This window comes from Chroicocephalus ridibundus, chromosome 8 (assembly GCF_963924245.1).
Source record: "Chroicocephalus ridibundus chromosome 8, bChrRid1.1, whole genome shotgun sequence".
Lineage (NCBI taxonomy): Eukaryota > Metazoa > Chordata > Aves > Charadriiformes > Laridae > Chroicocephalus > Chroicocephalus ridibundus.
In genome coordinates this window covers 57285078-57307814 of record NC_086291.1, presented here as the reverse complement: position 1 = coordinate 57307814, position 22737 = coordinate 57285078, and the positions used below count along the sequence as shown (strand labels likewise).

Genomic DNA, 22737 nt, shown 5'->3' with positions numbered 1-22737 from the left:
GTCCAGTCAGTCACCTCAGCTGTCGCTGCACTGTTAGATTTAATGCACCACACGGACATCTGCTGCTGGAACTAAGAGGACTGTGAATTGCCATGTCCATTAACCCTGTAAAGGAGGAATGAGATGCTTCAGTTAGAGCTCCATATGTACATGTGCAGCAGAGGAACAGGAAGTTTAGGGCTCCTCAGTCTTTTCTGGACACAGGGCGCTTTTTGGCCAGTACAAAGACTGCCTTGTCTGGGCAGCCTCAGGACCTCCCTTCGGTCTCCTGCCTGGCCCAAGGTGTGGGCAGACAGTGGACGTGGACAGCTAGACCCCAGAATGTTACGCTGGTGAAACAAGTTGTGATGTAATTGTTGTGCAGTCTCAATGCAAAAATACCCTCTGACGTAATTTGCTAAACTTAGAAAGTCTGTATTTTAATTACAAAAATATAGGAGTGCTAGCTTAAAAGTCCAGCTGTGAAAGCGGGAACATTAATGGGATGAGAAACTTGTTTTCTTCCCTTGCTTGGATTCACTTACTATAGTCTTGCTTTTCCTGAATGTTTGACAACTTTCAGTTATTTTCCCTCCATTTGAAGCTGTTCTCTTTTTAGTAATTTATGGAGTGCTTCTGTGGGCTCATTAATTCTGTGTCCGTTGCTCAGCATTGCTTAGGTTCAGTAAAACTGCTCTGACTGGCGTGGGGGGTGTCGCGGTGCTGTTGGTATCTAAAGCTCTGGTGAGTTGGCCGGGGCTGAGAGCCTGGCTCCGCTCTCTCCCTTCCATCCCGTGGCAAATTCCAGACGGTCCGCTCTGATGATCTGGAGTGCTTGAAAACTCATCTCATTTGAAAACAGAAGCTTATCAAGCTCTGCGTTTTAACGGAAAGTATTATTGTATAACTGTTAGGTTTTATGTGTCAGTATGATCTGGAATGTTAATTAATAAATGATTTGATTAAAACCTCTTAAAAGGACAATACCATATGCCTTAGATGACTTCTGTAAGAATCTTTATGGAGACTGGAAACTTCAGGAGATTTTTTTTATTAAGAACAAATGTGGTTAACAAGTAATGTGGTTAGTTGGTTCTTCATTACATATTTTTCAGATTCAACCGACGTTCAATGCTGATAAGTATTTTCAACTTCTTTTACAGGGTGACTTAAAAACGTATATCTGCAATGAGCAGGAACACGTGAAAGGAGATTCACAAATAATGCTGCTACAGAGAATGGCCTGCGAGATTGCTGCTGGGCTTGCCGTAATGCATAAACATAACTTTGTGCATAGGTATGCTTTCCAGATCAGTTGCTTTCGGTTGTGATGCACTCTAGAATCCATGTAGGTGTTTTCAGTAAAACCAACATGTATTGAAGATTGTGTTTTAATGAATTTCTGTCTAACTTACATATCCTAAGTCATGAAGGTGTGATGCTTATGACGATGCTAATTTAGCTGCAGTGGTGTGGTGTTACAGCTCCCACCTGGCTGAAAGCCGATCGCCACCTCCGTAGGTTTGCAGCCCATAGAACACAACCTGCTGCTAAGCCAGCCCAGAAGAGGTAGTTGTTTCATTCGTTCTCGGCTGGTTAAATTTGTTTTGTTTATGGGGGTGAGGGATGTTAGAATGAATCTTACCTGCCATGTATTTCTTATAAGCTGTAGCAATTTAGAACTTCTGTTTGGTAATCTGGTACCTGTGTTACTAAAAATGGAAAAAAAACCAAACTAAAAATGTTGCCTTTCTAATGCGGTACGGGAGAAGCTGACTTTAAATAAAAAATCGGACTGAAGTAGATGTTCTCTCACTGCCTTAGTGTTCATGTAACCTTTTGATCTTCAGTAATGGAGGTAGTCAGATTTAGAAGAAATCATAATGGGAGAACAATTTGGTTTTAATCAGGAGGGAAAAATGCTAGATTTCTTTAATGCAGCAGAATAAGGAAAGAAAGGCGATAATAAAAGGCTGGGGGGAAAATGTATTTGTGAAACTAATTGCTCAGAAATATGCCAAAGTTAATTTTTTTAGCTTTAAATGAAAAGGTGTTAAGGGCCTGGAAGACATCGACCTTAGACTTGTAATGACTGAAATATTCGAGTACTTGCTGCCCAGACATGGCTTACCCGGTGGAACCGTGGGTATCACAAGGCAGTTTATCTTGGGTTCATGTTGCGCCAGCCTGTTCTTTGCTGTAGAAACAGCGCTTGCATCAGTATCCTTTTCAGCAAGTTTGGAACTTGTGCTAAAGCTTATCAATGGGGGTCTTGCTGCTTAGAGAAAGCAGAGACCTTGTGTTCGGGGAGAAGGGAAATGAGGTCTTAAAAGGTGCTGGTGTAAAACAGCAGCCAGGCCCTGAGAGCCCCCAGAGCCCAGACTCGGCTGGTGGCTGGTGGGCAGAGCTATTCTTTTAACCTCTTTAACAGTTTCAGGTGACTTGAAGGTGGTACCAGTTGTACCTGTCTGAGTGATCACTGCTTCTTGTGTTGCAGCAGCGTGGCTCTGTAGGTATTAAATGTAACAGTATGTTTTCAGTGAAGTACAGTTAAACTTGATAAATAATTATTCTGTGGATCTGCAGGATTCTCATTGTAAATGTTTACTTCTAGCAACACTATCCTGATGCTGTCAGAGTAAGTGGTAAAGCTCCAGCATCAGTGATTTTGTTGTTAGTGGTAAATTCAAGCAGCCAAAATTTTATTTTCTCTTCCAGGATATTTGTTTAGATAGTATAGAACAAGTTGGAAAGCTTTAGGGCATACTTGAGAGTTACAAATGTGTTTCTGACCTGTGTAGTTCAATGACTGGAAAGGAAAATGTTATCTTCCTTCTTCAAAGTAGGGAAACTGTGTGGCTTTCGGAGTGTTTGCAGTTCAGAGACTCTTTTCAAGCCAGGCAGAAGCAACGGTAGAGTTCTTCCGGCGCACTTAATTGCCTGGTACCCTTCTGTGACACTGAGAAGCAAAATATTTGAGCCCTTGGTCTGCAGAGCTCTTTGCTGTCCCAGCTGCTGCTCTGTAGGAAGCACGCAGCTTCATTAAACTTGCAGAAATTTCTGAGTTTGCGCAGTGGGTTTTCTAAAACAGCTTCATGGTTTGGTCTCATTATTTATTTGTTTGCTTTTTCAGCGACTTGGCCTTACGGAATTGCTTTCTTACGTCTGATTTAAATGTCAAAGTAGGAGATTATGGTATAGGATTCAGTAGATACAAGGTAAGTTAATCTAGTCACATGCCACTTTTTTAAAAGGATTTGGGGCCTAAGGTTATAACAAGCATACTTTAGAGTTATAAACCGATACCAGGTTGTCCTTGAATAATGGACTTCCCAAGTATAACTGGCAAATAACCATAGCAAGCTCATGCAACAGAATAGATGATCTTTCTAGAGATGAGAGGAGTTTATGCTTGTAGAGGGAAGCTTCTGGCTAAATCTGTCTTCTTTAGATCCTATTTACAGTAGTCCTAAGATGTGCATAAATTAATTTTCATGTTTTAAGAAAGGAAAAATTCAAACAAATTTCTTAATGAAAATGTTTGAAGTATTTAAATCTATCAAGAAAATGAAAGATTCAAGGTATTAATTAAAAATGTTTTCTGATGCCAAACCTTAAACAAGAAGTTGCCATTCAGTTTTTCTACTCCGCAGTGAACGCCCTTCCTCTGTAGCATTATTCTCTGCTACTTGGGGAAAATGGGATGAATTTTCTTTAATTCTAATTTTTTGCATAGGGGCCCTGTAAAACCATATTAAGGAAAGGACTGTCAACTTCTGGAAGGTGATCCAATGTTTGTTCAGTCTTTTTCTGTTTGTTGTTTTTTTTCTTATCAATAATTTAGGAAGATTATATTGAGACAGATGAGAAGAAACTTGTTCCTCTCCGATGGACTGCACCTGAGTTAGTAACAAGTTTTCAAGACAGACTGTTATCAGCAGAGCAAAATAAATACAGTAACATATGGTATGTAGTAGGCTTTAAAATAATTTCAATGAGAGATTTGTGAACATATTTTCAAGTGTTACACGAAGGAGTAAGTATTTATAATCATATTGAATATTGGCCTGATGCACCGCTTTTTTATTTCATCGGATGTACAGTAGGTTAATCTCTACAAACCTGAAACTGTGTCTTGCTTTGAAAAGATGCTTAGAAATCTGTTGGGAGAACACTTAGATTAATTAAAAATGTTTAGCAGAAGAATGGGTGTTTATACTTGTCCTGGTTTGGGGCCCAAACCACAACAATACTAATAAAAGCAATTACTGTATATTTGCCAAATGCCTTCAAATGTTTATAAATGAAGGAAATAGTAAATAATTTTTCCCATAATATAATAGCTGTGGATGACATAAAAGGTTGATCCCACTAGAGCCCAATTAAGTTCCCTGGGTAGAAGAGTAGCATCTTCATTTCTTGCTGCAGCGTTTGAGGGCTGCGATTAACTGTTCCTCTCGGCTACCAAAGAGCTTACAGACAAAGGCTGCTGAAAATCCTGGTGATTCAGCTTTTTTGAAATCACCAAGTTCCGCTTCAGTTCTCAAGTCCTAAGAAATTTGGGTAATAGAAATTGGGGCTTAGGCTAACATTTCTGGAAGCATTCTAGTTAAATTCCTGCTTTTATATTTTAAGGATATTAAATAGTAAACTACGTTTTATTTGCTAATTTAAAGGTACGGTTGCAGGAAGCGAGTGGGATAGATAGAAATTATCTAAATACTGATTTCCTTTTCCTGATTTCACCTTTCAAGCAGGCTTCCTCAGATCATACTGTTCATGTCAACGAGAAGCGGCTGGGGTCTTAAGGCTTCCAACTTGAATTCTAGTGCCTTTTATACAGAGCTGCTCTGAATGGGTTTGAACTAGATGACTTCCAAAGACCCTTTCCAATCTAAATTATTCTGCAGTAATACATGCGGAGTCAGTTACTTTGCAAGGAAGGGTTGCCCAAAGATGAGCATCAGCTCTAATAACTGAAAATGTGATGACTGTTGGACGCAGTATGCATACAGCACTAAGTGAAAGAGCTGACTTCTGACTACTGCAGCTTAAAAATAAGTAATTTGTGAAAACTCAACCAAAGATAAGTTCTCTAGCAGTTTGACCCATAACTGCAATTTCTGATGAAAGCTTTTCCTGCTGTTGGACTAACCATAAGGTTTATTCATCTTCTCTAAATAAGCAATTTCTATTTTTTTAATATGTGGTGCTTTCTTCCATAGCTCAAGCATTTGAGGCCTCTTGCGTTTTGTTGCCTGCATTGTCATTGCCTTCAAGCAACTTTATTCTTGAGGCTTCTAGTGTTCTGTCAGATAAAATGAGCTAACAGGTTCTGAAGTTTTTATAGAGCCAATGGGAGACCGATATTTGTTTCTTCTTGCCAGTTATGCTTTGCATAATCCTTACTTTCTTAGAAAAGCAGCTTCTTAGAATGCAGAGTCCTTTGCTGCTCTCTTTCAGGTCCCTGGGTGTCACGTTATGGGAGCTGTTCGAGAATGCTGCTCGGCCTTACTCAGACTTTTCTGACAGGGAAGTCCTGACACATGTCATAAGGGAGAAGCAGGTTAAACTCTTCAAGCCACGTCTGGAACAGCCATACTCTGATAGATGGTAAACTTTAAATGTTTTTATTTATTCTTAAAGCTGCTGAAGAAGTTTCTCGCATTACTCAGTTCTCTTGAATATATTGAAATTGCTACATGGAATCATGCTCCTGGCAAAGAAGCCCTAGATAAAAGTAAAAGGAGTTGCTGTATGTGGGAATTCCTGCCAGTGATATTAATTGTTACTCTTTAGCTTGTTAGATATTTGAATTTTTAAAATTCCTTTTCGGTGTGAAACTTATTGAAACATGCTTTTTATTTGTATAGGTATGAAGTTCTGCAGTTCTGCTGGCTACCTCCAGAGAAGAGACCAACAGCAGAAGAAGTGCATAGACTTTTAACTTACCTTCGCATGCAAAGCCAAAGGGACTCGGAGATTGATTTTGAGCAGCAGTGGAATGCTCTTAAACCAAACACCTCAAATAGAGAAACAAACAGCTCTGCATTTCCAATCTTAGATCACTTCACAGGAGATAGACTTGGCCATGAGATGGAGGAAGTTCTTACTGTAACTGAAACAAGCCAGGGTCTCAGCTTTGAATATATCTGGGAGGCAGCTAAACACGATCATTTTGATGAGTGTGGTCATGTGAATCCTGATGAAGCAATGACATACACGAGTATATTCTTTCCAGTGGAGGTTTTTGAGAGGTCACTGTCAGAGCAGGGATCGGGAGCACAGGATGGAAGCGGTCAAGAAGCATCGCTTGCTGTCCCTGGGGTGTTACCCGTGTTTGATGCACACAAGCTTTCTGTTGGAAATGACTACTATATCCAGTTAGAGGAAAAAGGAAGTGGCTGCAGCATGAATTTTGATAACCAATCAGTTGTACTAACCACAGAAGTTGATCGTCAAGAAGCTGTACAAGAAAAAAGTTCTCATTTCACAGTTCTCAGGGATCTTGATGTTGAAGAATCTAGCACTGATGGGGACTTCTTCCACTATAATACAGATCCTAAAGAGGAATTTTTGCCTGCTACTAATAGTCCAGAAAGTCCTTTCCAGAATATCTTTAATGACACTGACAGATCAGAAGAATTGACAAACAGAAAAATACTTGGTTTTGCTGAAACAAGCGATATTCCTAAAGACTTTAAACCAGTTGTTTTAAACTCAAACACAGATGCTAGAAAGGCAGTAGGCCTTTCTGAGAAGGAGCATAGTAGTCATGCTTCTGAAAATGAAACAGTTTCCTTATGTGAAAATATTTCTAACCAGTCTGACTTGGTAACTTTAGAAGAACTTTCTGATAACTTTTTATTTCTTCAAGAGAAAAACTTGTTAACAGGGTTATTGTCTAACAAAACCAACAGTGATTTTGAGCAAAACCCAGATGTTCTAAAAAGTATATTAGAAACCTCAAATAGAAACTCTGTAGAGCCTGAGCCTGTGTTGGCTGAAAATGCACAGGTCTTTTCTTTAATCCATGAAAGTCTTAAAACAGTGAAAGATGAAAATTTTAACCCAGTGACAATGAATAAAGATCCGAATTCTCGGTCTCAGGCTACTGTAGAGATGCAGGCATCCTCTAGTCCATCTGCAGCACATAAGTCATGTGATAAACATGCAAATCTTCGTTATTTGAAGGACGAGGGAAAACTTTTAAATGTGGAGGTCAACGAAGTTGCGTCCTGTAACGTTGATGTTCTCTGTCAAGAAGAGCTGTCCACTAATGCCAAAAATAACAATATTGGAAACAATCCACGTTACGGTTTTGCTGTTGAAACAGCAGAGAGTGATGCACAAGTGAAACAGGGAATGCTTTTCAAATCTGATGAAAGAGCTTTTAGTAGAGAAGAATGTCGTGATCAGGAAGATATGAAAAGAAACTTGCAAGATAAGCCTCCCATATTAAAAAAAGATGAATGTTTATTGGAGGAAAAACAAGAAACATCAAACAATTTTGAGAACTTTAAAGATGTTCCAGAAGAGGTGACCTTGATTTCTGTAGCTACTTCAGATTGTACAAGTCAGGATAGTCTTCTGGAAGACAGCCCGTCTCCTATACAGACTGTAGAACAAGCCTTAGAGACACCCGATTCTTTGGATTCTTTAGATGTAAATGAGGTTTTAGAATCTTTCCAGGCTCAAAGTCCTCAGAAACTTCTGCCACCTGATAAACCTGCTGACAGTGGCTATGAAACAGAGAACCTGGAATCTCCAGAGTGGACTTCCCATATCACTGTTGAGGATGCGTCTAGTGTAGATGCTGCTCGCTGTGTCGTCAGCGAGAGCAATGTCAGTGCTTTACCCTCTAATCCAGTCATAATTGTTTCAGAAGCAGCAGCTTGTTTAGATGCAGCGAACAGCAATTTTGAAGTAACCCCAAAGGTTTTTCTGGGTGGAAGTCAGAACTCGTATAGAGACTCTGCCTATTTCTCTGATAACGATTCTGAGCCAGATAAAAAACCAGAAGAGACTGTAAATCTGTCAAAAGAGACTGCGTGTGTTGTCTCTTCAAATGGAAGAGAGAATAATACTGAAGAGGATTACAGTTTTGAAGAGACACAGCAAAAGTGTGATGTAAGGAATTACCAGGATATCAATAATCAAAATGCAAAACCAGAACTAAATGACAACTTTGAGATGCAAGAGGTGGAGGTAAGGTTGCAGGGGTGTCCTGATGAGTGGGCTGAGGCAGCTCTGAATTCCCTGCAAATATCGATGGAAAGTAACCTAAGGGATGAAGAGAAAGTGTCTGAGACTTCCCGTAAAACCGTCTCTTGTGTTGGCACTAATACTTCAGAACTGCTTTCACACAGAGACTTAAAGTCTGTGCATAACATACATGGTCCTTTAGATGTGAGCAGCAGTGAGAAGTCCTTCTATCACGTTGAAGGACAAAAACTGAAAGAGCCGGATATTGAAGGTAAATACCTCGGCAAACTGGATGTTTCTGGAATGCTTGATTTAGAAGATGGTGATGATGCAGATGAGGAAGATGAAAACAGTGATTCTGAGGATGACATGAGGACTTTCCATATGCATAGTCTGAGTTCTGACAGTGAAGATGAAACTGTTCATCAAGTACCTGAGATACTTACTGACAAGGATGATGGAAAACATCTGAGAAGCTTGTTGAAACTTTCAAAACCTCTTGATGAAAGGCAACATGAGCGTTGGAAAAATGAGAAAAAGGCTGTAACGTTCTTTGATGATGTGACAGTCTATTTGTTTGATCAGGTATCCTTTTTTTTTTTTAATTCCTAATTAAAGTTTTTGTTGGTTTGGGGTTTTTTAAACAAGATGCGGTAGACTAGCTTAATATTTGTGGACACATTGTTACAAGCTCACCTTTCACGTCTTGGAGGGTTGGATCTAGTTTGTGATGTGGGTTATTTTTTCTTTACAAAGAAAAACCTTTCTAGGTGCAGTTGTGTGCTGCTGGTAGAATGGCAGCGCTGATGTGAAGTGAAGGAGGGTTTTGCTTCGGGCAGGATTGGCTGCCAAACCCTGAGTCTCCATTGCTTTTGGACCCTTGGCTGCATGTGCTGAATGAAACGTGGGTTTAGTGATGTCTTTCTGATTTTCATAAGCTGTATTTCATTTGAATATGTGAGACAGCATCATCATGGACCAGATTTGATTAATTTATTTTACCAGAATGCTGTTGTAACTATATAGAAGTGGTTTATCTGTTTAATGAGTTTGAGGACTTTGATTTCAAGTTCAAATGCCTTTACAAAAAGAAAAGGAAAAAAACCCCAAACAATAAAAACCCAAACATAAACACCCCCCCCAAACCACACCCTGACGCCGAGTCTTGCACTACTTAGCATTAAGGCAAATTTAACTTAGACCATAACCAAAGATGAGAACGGTATTTAGATGGTAATGATGCTTTTTATTAATCCAGTGTGATTCAAGTGATCCAGGTTCAGGGAAATGCTGATCTGTACAATAGACACAATTCAAGGTTACCTTTGTTTCCCTGCCTGCTTTATCAAATTTTAACTTCTGTAACTTGATACAGAGGGGATTTGTATTTTAACATTATGGCAACTAAACTAGTATAGTGAGTTTAAAAGAACAGTCACATTGTCAAACTTTGGAAGTGTTGCTTGTGGTGACGCACATAAATATTCAAGATAATTGTGTTTTGGAGTAGAAAACATAGGTGATATACTTGTGTTCAGACAGTCTGTAGAATAGCGATTCTTTTGTCAGAGGGGAAGGAAAAAATTGGCTGTGTTTAAATTGCCCTTATTGTTGAACTCGTTACTTATTATTATGGTAACTGATAAAATGTTGGCTGCTTCAAATACCGGTCATACAAAGTCTGTTTTTATCCTGGAGCATGATTAAGGGGTAAAAAAAAAAAAGTTGGGAGATGGGATAAGGCTTTATTAAATAGAAAAAAAAAAAAACAAAACAAAAAAACCCTACCTTTGTCAGGCTGATAAGGGAACTGTTTTCAGTTGGAAGATGTTTTAGCTTTGTTCTTAGAAATATGAAACCTTTTTATATCATAAATAATATTTAAATAGTAATTTCCTGCACGCATGTTAGCATAGGCTTGATACCACTTTCTTTAGAAATAGAAGTACATGCATAAACTTCACCTGTAACTTGAAGTTTTGTTGTGTGGTAATAACTGAAGAGCTCACAGACCATTCCGTTCCACAGTGGGCTGGGTGGCGGGGCTGGGGGGTGTATTTTTGGAGTGCTGTAGGCACCTATAGGCACGGAGACGCTGTGTGTACGAGAGTTACAGAAGTTTTGTTGTTTGCCTTAGGAAATGCCGACTAAGGAGCTGGGAAACCGTGCAGCAGACTTGAACGGTGAAGACTCTCGCAGCGCTCCTGTTCCATCTTCGAGTTTTAGTTACTTAAACAGATTTGCAAATTCAGAAAGCTCAACAGATGAAGAAGGTACTGGAACATATTTATACATAGCAGGGGCTGAGACTGTCATATGCATAGTTTTTGATGAAATGTCGTTTAAATTCTGCATGATCTGTAAATTCACTCTACCGTACCGACTTCAGTTTTGCATCCTAAGCATACCCTTCAGCAAGGCCGCGGTACTGGTGTTACTGGTTGCCAAGGCCTGTGGTGTCATCCTGGTTGGGTTTACATTGATGTGTCTCGGGTGCCTTCAGAGGCATCCCAGCTACAGGCCACAAATCTTGGTCATCCCCAGGGCTAGAACAGAAAAGCTACAAGTTTTGGGTTAATGCAGTATTCCAGGGGTTTGCCTCTAAAACTGCATATGGATTTACACTCCTGTAAATTGTCTCTGTTTTCTTTTTTTTTTTTTTTTCCCCAAGGTGGGGGTTTTGAATGGGATGATGACTTCTCTTCTCCAGAGCCATCCTTTATATCGAAGGCAGCTAATAGTCTTATTAGTTCTAAAGCACCTCTTCAGTCATCAAAGTACTTCTCTCCACCTCCTCCTTCTCGGACACTCGATCAGAACTGGTCACACTCATCCCCTTATTCCAGATTTTCTATCTCTCCCGCAAACATGGCAAGCTTTTCTCTTACGCATCTTACAGATTCAGATATAGAGCAAGGAGGTAAGTGATTTAGTTATAGTAATTATTTTAAAACTACAAATTAAAAACTTGATGCAAAGATACAAGTAGTAGATATGAGAAATCTTGTTGTATTTTAAATGCTTGATTTAAAAATGCATTTTTAACACTATAAAATTTGTGTCTGGTCTTGTATTTCAGTTAAGACATAGCTTTTTGTTTAGATTGAGATTATTTGCATCCAAGTTGCTACAAATTTGCGGCTGGATGTGCTATGGAACGCTCACAGGACAAGCTCATGATTTTTCTGTTTAAAAAACCTGGTGCTATATTTACGTGAATGAAATCTATGTAGTCCTGAAGCACTTCTGTGTAGCTGCCATGCTGTGGCACTTGAATAATTCTCATTGTTACGCTGTCATAAGTCACAATTTTATTTTGTCATTGCACAAGGTAAGGATTCTAGGAACATAATGCTTCTGCCGTTGTTGTCTAAGATTATTTTACAGTTCAGTTTCTTTTATATTGCTGTTTAAAAGTGCATTCTTGACATTCTCTCAGGAGTTGCAGCACGTGTTCTGGAGCTGTGAGCAGGATAGTTTCTGTTAGGAGGCCAAACAATCTGTTTGTAGCGATCCTGAGTACTAGCAGTATTTATTAACAAAAGCTTTCTTGTCTGTAACAAAAAGCTTTTTTTTCTAAGCTTTGATATGTTTTTGAGGGTTAAGAGAAGCAAAACTTAAGCAGACTTTAATCCGTTCCGCACATTATTAATCTTGATAAAATGTTGTAGTAATGAAAATAAATAGTACTGATGACAGAGCCTTGCTAATGGTCAATGGCTGTAAAAATGTAATTGGTGTTTATATAGAGAGTTGTATTGTTCTTGTGTGGTGCTTATTGATTAGATAGCGTATGGTGCTTAGTAACTTCCAAGTAAGAGAGATTATTTTGGAGATCCTACATTGCCTTACGTGTCCTAAGAAGTGACATTGAGCTGTGCGATTTAAGCAGGTGGCTGTGTATAAATGTACCCAATGTTTGCAGTAGTTGAAAGCTCTAGGGAAAGATTAACCAAAACTTGGAAGTGTGGAACAGCAGAATGCCAGGTTCCAGGGAGAGTCTTGCAAAAAGTGAGGGTTGTGCAGAAGGATCTCACTGTACCTTATGACCTTTCCTCTACTAACAGGAAGCAGTGAAGATGGAGAAAAAGATTAAATGAATTAAAACTTTCTTGGACTACGTACATAAAACACACAGACTTTGTCTCAAACTTCTTTATCTGAACTCTGGATCCTCCCGGAGTAACACAGGTAATCAAGAAGTACTAAGAAATGAAAGTAAACACTGAAAGCAATGTTAAATCAGGACATTAATTTGAATGTGTATTTAACTTTGTAATGTATTTTTAAATCAGTGCAATTTTGCTTTTCATTGAAAGATGATTTTGCCGCTCTTTTCAAGTACTTGAAGTATTTTTCAGATAACTTAAGAAACAAGTGAAGCAATTACACTACAGTCTGGTTTATGTATGAGATTGTATAATATTCTTTTTATATTTTTCCATGTAGCTCATTCCCTATTTGAACATAGCCCTGTTGTAGAATTGCGTATAACTGTCCTGTGCAACAGGTGGCTGTGTTGCTGAAACTGTACGAATGATAGCTGAGCAGTAGTGAGCCATATTTATTCAAAAAGATATCACTACATATTACTTTGCTTATTACGATTGCACTATGGATTATTCTTCCTTTGTTTCCTGATGATGTACAGAATCAAAATCTTAAATCTGTCAAGGAAAATAAGACAAGTTGAATTGGCCCAGTTACCCAGTTTAATTTGTCCTTTTTGTAGCCTTTGCTATGCACGGTACTTGTAAAACGTACATAACTTTTGAGTGTTACGTTAGACTTGCTGAAATCTTATATTCAGTACCATTTCTAAATGATAATTATTATAGATTGATTGTTAGTGTTCATGTTTTATAGGAAACTGGAAAAGAATATATGATATACTCTGGAATTTTTAGATGAAAGAGATAATATCTCTTAATTCCTGAATATGATCCTACTGACTGCTTAAACTGTAATAGCATCTGACTATATCATGATTAAGGGCCTTCCACTTTTTACTACAATTTCTGCCTTGGAGAGAGAAGAGGAAAAATTGGCTGTACAAAACTGGAATTTATGAACCTTATAAAAAGACTAATTTCCGCAGACTGGCTCTGGGCACGCTTGGCCCTTCTGTTGTACATTCTGTGAATTTTGAAGCTCGCTCTTGGCTGACTGCAGGTTGGGGCTGCCATTCAGAGGCCTGTGGTAAATCTACCTCTCGGTGACGTTAAGACAATGAAGAATTAGACTAACGGTTAATGCCCAATTTTGCACCCTTTGTCAGGCCAGACCTATTTCAAGGTGTCTGCAAGGCTCCATAGTACATCTTGGAATGCGAACTGACCCAAAGATGCAGTATAGTAAAGTTTGGTCTGAAGCTGTCTGTAGGGAAGGGAATACAACGAGGGGTTTTTAACCTTCATACTCTACCACGCGTTTAGCTAGCTTAACCCTTGAAACCGCCTGGAAAAAATAATCCTTAATTATCACTCCAGAGTGATTCGGTTGAGAAGCAGATCCCTGACCTCTTGGAATGCCTTATGCAGCTGTGGATCTGTAGGAAACACTGATAGGGACAGTTTGCCTGGCGTTGTATTTTAGTGTACTAAAATCAAACGTACTAAAACTAAGTACTTTGTATTTTAGTGGCTATTTTGGCAGGGCTTCAGTATAATGGTGGTCCAAGCGCTCCGTGTTCAGATCACGTGAAGTATGGGAGGACTAGGTATTTTCAGATGTTGTGAAGTTTGGTTTTGTATACCTCTATATGCATTTTGATTTTTTTAAGTATGTTTTAAATTACAGGAATATGTTAATTGCTTTTTTCCAGCATTATTTAGCCCTTGACCACAATGGTTTCCATACCGATCAAAAGGGAATGATGTAGTGTTCATGTTATTTAAAGTTGCCAATGTGTTGTTGAGACGACTTTTTCTGATGAGGCACTCGGGTTTGGAGTTAGTCAGAACTTTCTTCAGTATGAAGCAAGGAACTGAATTTTTCATGGACTTTCCCCAAAACGTGATTTAAAGGGCAAAGCCAAGTAGTTCTTAATACAGGCTTGCAGTATATATACTGTAGAAGGTTTAAGGAAGCTGTGCGCTACTCTCAATATTTTAAATATAGGTAATAGACATTGTGCACAAATTACTGCTTAGAAATTCCATAATTCCAATGTTAAACTCCTTGATACAGGTAGATTAAAGTATCTCGTCTGTCTTCTATAATTCTCACCATAGTAAGAATGAAACTCCGTAATGGTCTGCAAAGAACGTGTGGGCTTGTCTGCCTTGCGTGGTGAAAAACCTGCTGTATCAGACCTGGAGTTCAGCCTTAATTTTGAATAATTTGATTTAAAATATAGTCCAAGGTTAAATAAAAGCTTCTACTCCAGAATGCTGCAATTTGGTTGTGCGTTTTGTTTCTCACAGTTCCGGAAAATCAGATGTTTATCTTGCACATCAGGGATTCCTTTTGCTTGGTGGGAGTCGTAAGATTTTTATTGTGTACCCGGGTTTAAAGAAGATCTTACATAGGAAGTGAAAGTTTACTCCTTTGTCCAAATGGACTCATTGCTAACGAATTGCCAAAGGAGCACTCTTCCAAAACGGGCTGGGATGTGTATGATATTAGGCAAGGTAATGTCCCTTTTAGCTGTACAATGAAGAGAAAGAAATATTTAAAGTTGACTCATCTCACTTAAACGATGAATTTTAATTTCAGTAGTCCATTAGGCTGGATTGCAATAATAGATTGACAGGTCTTTTGGGGAAAAACTTATAGTAAAAATCTGATCAAGTATAGCAATATTTAAATATCTGCCTAGCAGTCAGTGGCACAATAAAGACGACTCGGTAATTCCAACGTATTACATTATAAGGGGATTTGTTACAAATCATTAATTAAACTATATGTAATTTCTTGCACTAGCTACTGAAGCATGGTTTCCGTTTTAGAAGTACATGTATCTATTTTCAATGGTTTATTATGAGGACTGGTTACACTTTAATTCCTTCTCTAGTAGAATACCTTGATTATTTGACTAATGAAGGCATTGTCTCAATTTGGCTACTAAAGTTATTTAAAAGATCTGATTTTTCCCACCTAAGGAAGTTTGTTTAAAAGTGAGGATCTGTAGTGAGAAGCCAAGAGAGCGAGAAGAGCGTCCAGCTGTAGTGGCAACACCTGTGCTCTCCCAAATCCCCCAGCTGCAGATATGTTGCGTGTAGAACTGCGTTTATGGAAACTGCCATTTTCATGGAAATGAGCGGATTGAACATTTTTTCATATCCTTGTTGGTGCACTAATGAAAGCCATTTAAGCCTCATTCTTTTTATCAGTATTTTTAGCAGATTTTTAGGTAGTACTCTATCTTTTTCATGAGGAGGCTGGTTGATAAGAAGACTTTTTTTTTTTTTAATGATTAAGCACTATGCTAAAATGTCAGCATTGTCAGGTGTTAGTGACATGGCTATTTTTGTTGGAGTTGGTGAAAGGTGGAATCCAAGTACATTAGCCTTATAAGAAATAGCCTTAAATAAGAATGGAGTATACAAAATTACTTCAGCTTTAAGTCATACAGAAATATCCTTGTATGTTAATGGTTTTAGTACAGGACTGGAAAAAAAATCTAGAGGAGAGTCAAACATCATATAAACTTATTGAAAATAAGTATTTGTAATACCAGCAGCCTGTTTTTCAGAAACTTGAATATGACTTACAGTTTTGTTTATGAAATTGTTTGAACTTGCACAGATGTAGGTGTAACTTAAATGATAAATGGTACTGATGTGTGTGTATATATAATGTTTAATTCTATTTGTAAATGAGAAACTATGTAACAAAATCATAGGTATGAGGTTTTCCTATTGTAATTTAATACAGGTATGAGGTTTATGGCAATATATCATAGTTAATGAAATTTCAGGTCAAAATGTCTTTAAATTGTGTACATTTTTAAATTGTAATTTCTACTGTATATTGATTATCATGCATAGTGTGATTCAAGAAACTGCTTGTAATTTAAAAATATTTAATATTAAAAATAAAATACAGTTATATATTTATAATCTCTTTGTCTATGTTTGTTCATTCTCAAACAGATGCCAGCAATGGATCGGGTCCACAGTATAGTTCTGCTGTGAGATATATTTGTTAGTGCCCAGAGGTTGAGAAAGTACCAAAAACTCAAAGCCACAGTCCCAGCAGATGAGTCCACACTAGATAGTGTAGTCGCCTGTAATTTCTTCTAATATCACCCGTGTGTCAACTTCAGGTAACGTGTATATGCAGTCAGTAGACAAGCAATGCTTAAAATACAAACAGTGTAATTCTAAAAACTGAATATTGCTTTTAATCCTCGAATTAAGCATCTGTACGAAGAGTGGAGATTTAAAAATTAAGTACCCTTCAAGAATCAGGTTAATGGTATGTTTTCTCACTTTTTATTGAATTTATTTCTAGAAGATTATTTTACTGTGGGTTTGTTGGGGTTTGGCTTTTTCTCTTAAACCTAAGTGTGTGTGCTGAACGGAGCTAAGATTCAAGGCCAGGCTGGACGGGGCTCTGAGCAACCTGGTCCAGTGGGAGGTGTCCCTGCCCAGGGCAGGGGATGGGACTCAATGGGCTTTAAGGTCCCTTCCAACCCCAACCCTTCCATGGCTCTATAGGATCTCCAGGTGACCAGCACCTGTGTGTGGTGGTCACTTTGTTCAGGGGTGACCGAGGCCGTTCCGCCTGGGCCCTCGGTGAGGCAGGAGCAGCGTGCTGTGTCTCCTCTCAGCCTGTTCGCTGCTGGGGTGCAGCGATGTCCCCAGCTGCTGTCACAGCTGTTCCGAGTCCCGGCTGCTGGGGAGACCTGGGAATGAAAAACTGATACCAAGGTGACTGAACTTCATTAGGTAAAGTGTAACTACTGGGCTGAAATGGGACCAAGACAGTGGTTGAGAACAGATGTAAAAGATCCCATGGCACTAAGCTGGTCATTGTGTATAGAACCTGTTGCCAAAGAATTTGAGCACTGAAGAGTCTTCAGCAGTAGCAGCCTTCTTGTGAGCGATGGAGGAGCTACGCCCGGGGGGCTTTTCCCGGCAGGTGGGATGATCGCACTTGCACGGAGCTGAGAGCTTCCTCCTCCTCCTCCTCCTCCTGCTGCTGCTGCTGCAGTAAGCGCCAGCCTGACCCTCCTGCGGTGACATCGCTCTGCCTGGCCTGGCCTGGCCTGGCCTCCTCGGGTTAGTGGCCGCACCTCGCACACGGTGCCGCCGCTGCCCCCCCACCGCTCGCTGTCTCCCGGTCACCGGGAGCCTCGTGCCAGTGCGTCTCCGGGCACTGCCCCCCCGGGGTACGGCGGGTCCCGGGGCAGCCGGGACCCCCGCCGGTGCCGGTGTGCGTGCCGCCGCCGAGGCCGAGCCCCCGCCCGCCGGGCCGGGCCCGCCCCCGCCGATAACGCGACGTGTCGCGGCCGCGCAGGCACCGGCCGCCGCGGGGGGGTGCGGGCCCGGCGGGAGGCCGGTCCCTCGACGCCTCCTGCGGCCAGAGCCCGGCCAGCCCGCGGCCGGGCGGTGCCCCGCAGCGCTCCCATGTCGCCCCCCGGGCCGTAGGCGCCTTCTCCACTGCTGGTGTCAGCGGTAAGTCACAGAGGAGGGACGCCAGCCCTGACGGATGGGTGCAGAGGGGGGAAGATCTGTCGGTATTTGGCTGCTCTCTCTGGTCTCTGACCAGCCCAGTCTGTTGCTCCTGATCCCCTCTCCATTTCCCCCTCACCCGTCTCCCTGGGGCTCCTGTCAGCCTGGCTGTGGCTGCAGCGGGTCATTTCTCAGGGGTACGGAGGAGTGCAGCGGTCTGAAAGCAACCCTCGGCCAGCTGAGCACCCTCTTGTCCCACGTCATCCCCTTGGCATTCCCCTACCCTGCAGTTCTACACACTGCTTTGCTCCCCTGGTTTGCTGAAGCTTCCTTTCTCTTGGACTCTTCTTCGCGCTTTCTCTGCTGGGTGCCTCTGCAAACCCCCTCTTCACCGAGTCCTGGGGCTCCGTCCCTTTCAGACAGCTGCTGCTCGCTCCTCTGCTCTCCCCAGTGCCGCATCTTGCGCTGGAGGGGGAAGTTGACGGGTCTCCTTTGTGCCGCCTTTACTTTCCTGTCCTGCAGTTACGCCCTTTCTGCCCAGTGAGTGAGACTGAGGGTCCAGAACAGACCCAGCGCTTGGCTTTAGTCCTCTTTTCTTGCTAAAGAAACCCATGTGTCTCTAGCGTTTCTTCTGGGCTCCCACAACACAAGCTAGTCGGGGCTGTCTTTCTCTCAGCATTTGTCACCCGCGTGCCACCCTGATCATACTGCTTTGTGAATTCCTGTGTTTTCTGGCAAAGCTGCCTCCCTGGTAGCAAGGAACTCGGAGATCGCCAGGATGCCTTCGCAGGCAGAGAACTGAATCACCCTGAATGCCGAGCAGCTGAAGATGTCTCTAAAGAAATGAGAGAGGAAGTGCTATTTACGGCAGCTCACCCGGGAACTGCTGGCCACCTGCTCCCGCTAAGGCTGATGTCCTCTGCTGGGGTGCTCACGCACCTGTGTCTGGGTTGTTTGGGGGTTTTTAGTGGCTCACCAACCCTGTAGCTGCTCCTACATAATAGAATCAGCATAAAAACATATATGTATTTTTTTAAGACCACACCTTTGTATGACTACGTGGAAGAAAGTGGAAGGAAGCATTTTGGGAACGGCCTCAGTAACGCTGAGGGCTGGTGTTAGAGCGGGGTTGCTGTGAGGGTGCTGGCTTCAGATGTAGTGTGGGCACAGGGTCTGGGCTGGGGGTAAAGCTTCAGTGCTGCCCTCTGCCTCACTGGCGGCTGAGGAAGGAAACTGCTCCGTCTTTCTGGATAACCTGGGCAATACGTACCGCTCTGCTGCTGTTGAGCTGGGGCAGAAGTTGCGATTAAGCCCCACCATTATTTGATTTCTGTTGGAAGAGGGAAATGCTGGTTTGTGTGCGTAGCCCAGACCGCGGAGATGCTGTGGATGAAAACTCGCTGGCTAGGAGTTTCAGAGCCCCTGCATGAGTTAGTGTGTCACGATTCCCTCTAGTGGACTGCTCATAAATGCAGTGTGAACCTATTCCTACAAAAGCAATTACCAGGAGTTCGAGGAGAAATTACTTTCTGAGTAAGAGCCTGAGGGTTCTGTCTAATACCCCACACATAAGCCTGCATACGTACGAGGAGGCCGTGTACGGTTTTATTGTAACTTGTGGTAACTAGAGCTGGGAGAAAACAGAAGCACATGAGATGAAAAAACAGAGGAAATGTGTTATCAAACCTATTTGACCATTGTACTCATATTTTTTGGGTCCTGGTTCACTATTCCCATGGGAAGACTGGATCAGCTGGGAGACCATTTTCTCACGTGCGGTGAGGGAGGAGAAGTCTCCAGTCGGACGCCTACTTACAAGAGAGAGGTGTCTGTTTTTCACTTGGCTTCCCACGTGAGAGGACGCCAGTGGGTGATTCACTGCGTCTGTGTTTCAGTGGTTCCATTCGCTTGGCCTCTGCTCCCTCTGTAACCAATTCCTTCCAGCTGAAGGAGGGTCTGTTGTTCTCTAGAAAGGGATTTCTCCTCTGTTCATCCGCACAGATCATCTTGACTAGTAGCATTCACCACTTCTAAAATGAACATCGCTAAATTAAGAGAGCAAATGGTGGTTTTCCGGTAGTGAACAAGTAAGCAAATAGATCAAGCAAACCTGCATCGGGTCATTTGTTCAGCATGGAACTGTGCAGCAGCTAAAGATATTGGTGTCGTGTTTTTACAGCACGTTGATGCTTAATACCAGTACATCTACCAAAACATGAAGACTAAAACCAAAGGGAAGAAGCAGAGGCATACTGCAGACAAAGATGCATTTTCTGAGGAGTCGGCGATGAGAAAAAAAGAGCTGGTGAAACGATTGCGACACAAGGAGAGGAGAGGGGGAAGCAAGGAGAGCAGCAAGGTCGCTCCAGCCAGAGGCAAGCATCCTTGGAGCAGTAAGGACAGGCATTTGAGGAGACTGGAAAGCAACGAGCGGGAGAGGCAGAGAATGCACAAGCTCAACAACGCGTTCCAGGCTCTGCGGGAGGTGATCCCTCATGTGAGAGCTGAGAATAAACTTTCCAAAATAGAGACTCTCACACTGGCCAAAAATTACATTAAATCCTTGACCTCCATTATACTCAATATGTCCAACGGACACTTTCCATCAGCAGAAGGGATGGGGGGAGCCTGGGGGCCCAAATTGTACCAGCATTATCAACAGCAACATGGGGATGATGAGCATGAGGAACATCTACAGAAATACTCCACGTAGGTTCATAGCTTCAGCCAAAACACCTGCGGTTACCTACTACCAGCATTCTTTTTCCTTCTTGCATGGTAATACTTGTCAGTGCCTGGAGTTTTTAAGAGATAGTTTTGCCTCCAGCTATCCCCCTATTTTTTCTTAAAAAGGCAAATGGGTAACACTCATGGCTATTGCTTATACGGCCCATTAAAAAATACCTTAAATTCTAAGAATTTTTCAGAGATTAATGGCTATATTTGTGTGATGCGTCAGGGTCTGGAAACCTGTCCTGTAACACTGGAGTTGAAAGTGAAGATTTAGGAACTTCAGAAAATCACCCTGCCTGGAAGGGCTGTGAGTTGAGCAGTTGAGGCCCGTGTCGCCTGAGCTCGCGGGAGCTTGTTGAGAGTCGGCTGTAGCGCGGTTCACCAGCCGGCCAGGGGCTCTGGTCTTCGCTGTCCTGCCAGGGGGAAGTTAGCGTTGATGACAACGTTTGACTGATTTGATGAGTGAAGTGGCACGTGCGTGAAATTGGCTACCAAATCTGAATAGTTATCTTGAGAGTTTTGGATCTGCTCTGGTAATTTTGAACCTCGCAAAGCATAATAACTTTTAAAGTACTTGTTAATGCGAACATCTATAAAGCTTTTTTAGATTGTAAGCTCTCTAGAGCAAGGTCGTTTTCTGGTCTGTGTTTCCGGAGCATCCAGCCTCCTGGAGTTTCTCTTTAGGGGGTCTCTGGGTGCCATTGTAGTACAAATAATAAATAAGGGACAAAGGACTTATTTTTGCCGAAACTATGATAAAAATGCTTTAGTGTAGTCATAAGTTAGACAATGATTTATGTGATTACAAATTATTTGCTAATGAAACCTGTAATGTGATCAGAATTCTTTCTGGGTTAGTGCTAGATTCTGGTATTACATAGCACAATAAATGAAGCAGGAACTCTTCAAAAAAGGAAAATGAGCTTTTTTCCCCCGCTTCATCTTATTGTAAAAAGTTTTATGTCACTGAGGATCTCTCATTTCCTCGTGCCTGAGGAACAGCTGCGGTGCCCTGGTGGGGAGCGTGTTGGCTGCGGAGCCCCGTGTTCAGCTCCCTCCCTACGTCCCTGCAGCCCCGCGCCGGCGGCCGCTCTGTGCCGGGACAGCGGAGGCAGAACCGGGCACCTCCTGTGCCGAGAGGGCTGGTGACAGTGTGGTCCTGCGAGGCCGGGCTGTCCAGGGAGGAGCGGAGGCTGAGGATCCGTCGCGGAAGGGTTGTGCGGCACTGTGTGGATTGTAACATGCTGTGTGTTTTGCTCCAGCAGCGCTGATGGTGTGACGGTCTCGTTAACAGGTGAGGCTTCCAGACAGGCTGTAAGGGCTGTGAATTACCTTTCCCCACCGTAGCGATCTACGGGTACGATGTAGAACAACATAACGGTTTATTTGTGTAGTTGCCTTACTGGAGAGAGGAATTGATCCTGACGCAACTTGGGATTTTCTTAGTTTCTAAACTGTTTTCAGACTTAAAATAGTTGTGATTAGCCCTTCCTAGTACTCAAGTGTTAATGAAGGTGTTACCTGCTCTCTTCTGGATTTGACGTGCCGTTACAGTGCTGTATCTTACTTCAGTCAACAGCTGCTCCTTATCAGTAAAGCCCTTAAATGTAACCAAGGCATTGGTGTTGGGGTAATGAGGGGGAACAGTTTTGAACTGCAAGAGGGGAGATTTAGATGAGATCTCAGGCAGAAATTCTTGGCTGTGAGGGTGGTGAGCCATGGCCCAGGCTGCCCAGAGAAGCTGTGGCTGCCCCATCCCTGGAGGGGTTCAAGGCCAGGTTGGACGGGGCTTGGAGCAACCTGGGCTGGTGGGAGGTGTCCCTGCCCAGGGCAGGGGGTGCCACTGGCTGGGCTTTAAGGTCCCTTCCCACCCAAACCACTCTGTGACTCGATGAAGGCATTTTCTTTCAGCTGTTCTACTCGGCATCTCTCCAGGGAAGAGAGTACGTTGGATGTTTGGTCATTCCTCACCGCGCAGGTCAGTGCTGTTGGTGATGGCAGACGGCCCCGAGCGCGGCACGGGAGAGGTGTGACGGGGCAGGACGCTGGCACGCGCGGCCATGGCGTCGGTGACAGAGCTCGGGGCTGAGGCCGCTGGGTGGCTGCCCCACGCAAAGGAATGTGTGTGGAGTAAATGGAGTTGGGTGTGGAAACGCCCCCGTCAGATAGAGGCAGTTTTACAACGCACACTGCGCGCCTG

At 42.3% G+C, this 22737-nt stretch overlaps 2 protein-coding genes across 5 annotated transcripts in view; both read left to right on the top strand.

Moving 5' to 3' along the window:
- The window catches only part of LMTK2 (lemur tyrosine kinase 2), a 43650-nt gene extending 27226 nt beyond the window's left edge, over nt 1-16424 (top strand). Inside the window, exons 7-15 of one of the 3 annotated variants that reach the window (XR_010072184.1) lie at nt 1143-1276; nt 3113-3197; nt 3824-3945; nt 5443-5592; nt 5853-8769; nt 10322-10457; nt 10856-11104; nt 12252-12375; nt 16281-16424. Coding sequence is in view for 1 of the 3 variants with exons in the window: in XM_063343286.1 (XP_063199356.1) it covers nt 1143-1276; nt 3113-3197; nt 3824-3945; nt 5443-5592; nt 5853-8769; nt 10322-10457; nt 10856-11104; nt 12252-12280 (3822 nt within the window). In the remaining 2 variants the exon portion in view is untranslated. Of the gene's footprint in view, nt 1-1142; nt 1277-3112; nt 3198-3823; nt 3946-5442; nt 5593-5852; nt 8770-10321; nt 10458-10855; nt 11105-12251; nt 16248-16280 lie in introns of those variants that run through there. The other 2 variants (XR_010072183.1, XM_063343286.1) reach the window with 2 other exon arrangements.
- Nucleotides 16313-21427, top strand: BHLHA15 (basic helix-loop-helix family member a15). Of its 2 annotated transcripts, none has more exons than XM_063343288.1 (2): nt 16313-16453; nt 19984-21427. In XM_063343288.1, the coding sequence occupies exon 2, from the start codon at nt 20020-20022 to the stop codon at nt 20515-20517; it is 498 nt and encodes a 165-aa protein (XP_063199358.1). In that variant the 5' UTR covers nt 16313-16453; nt 19984-20019; the 3' UTR covers nt 20518-21427. The 2 variants fall into 2 exon arrangements, with proteins under 2 accessions (XP_063199358.1, XP_063199357.1); XM_063343287.1 differs by lacking the exon at nt 16313-16453 and adding an exon at nt 17419-17807.
- The last annotated feature ends 1310 nt before the right edge of the window (nt 21428-22737 follow it).

Coding starts and splice junctions, on each gene's coding strand:
- BHLHA15 (XM_063343288.1), top strand. CDS start 20,020: ATGAAGACTAAAACCAAAGGGAAGAAGCAGAGGCATACTGCAGACAAA.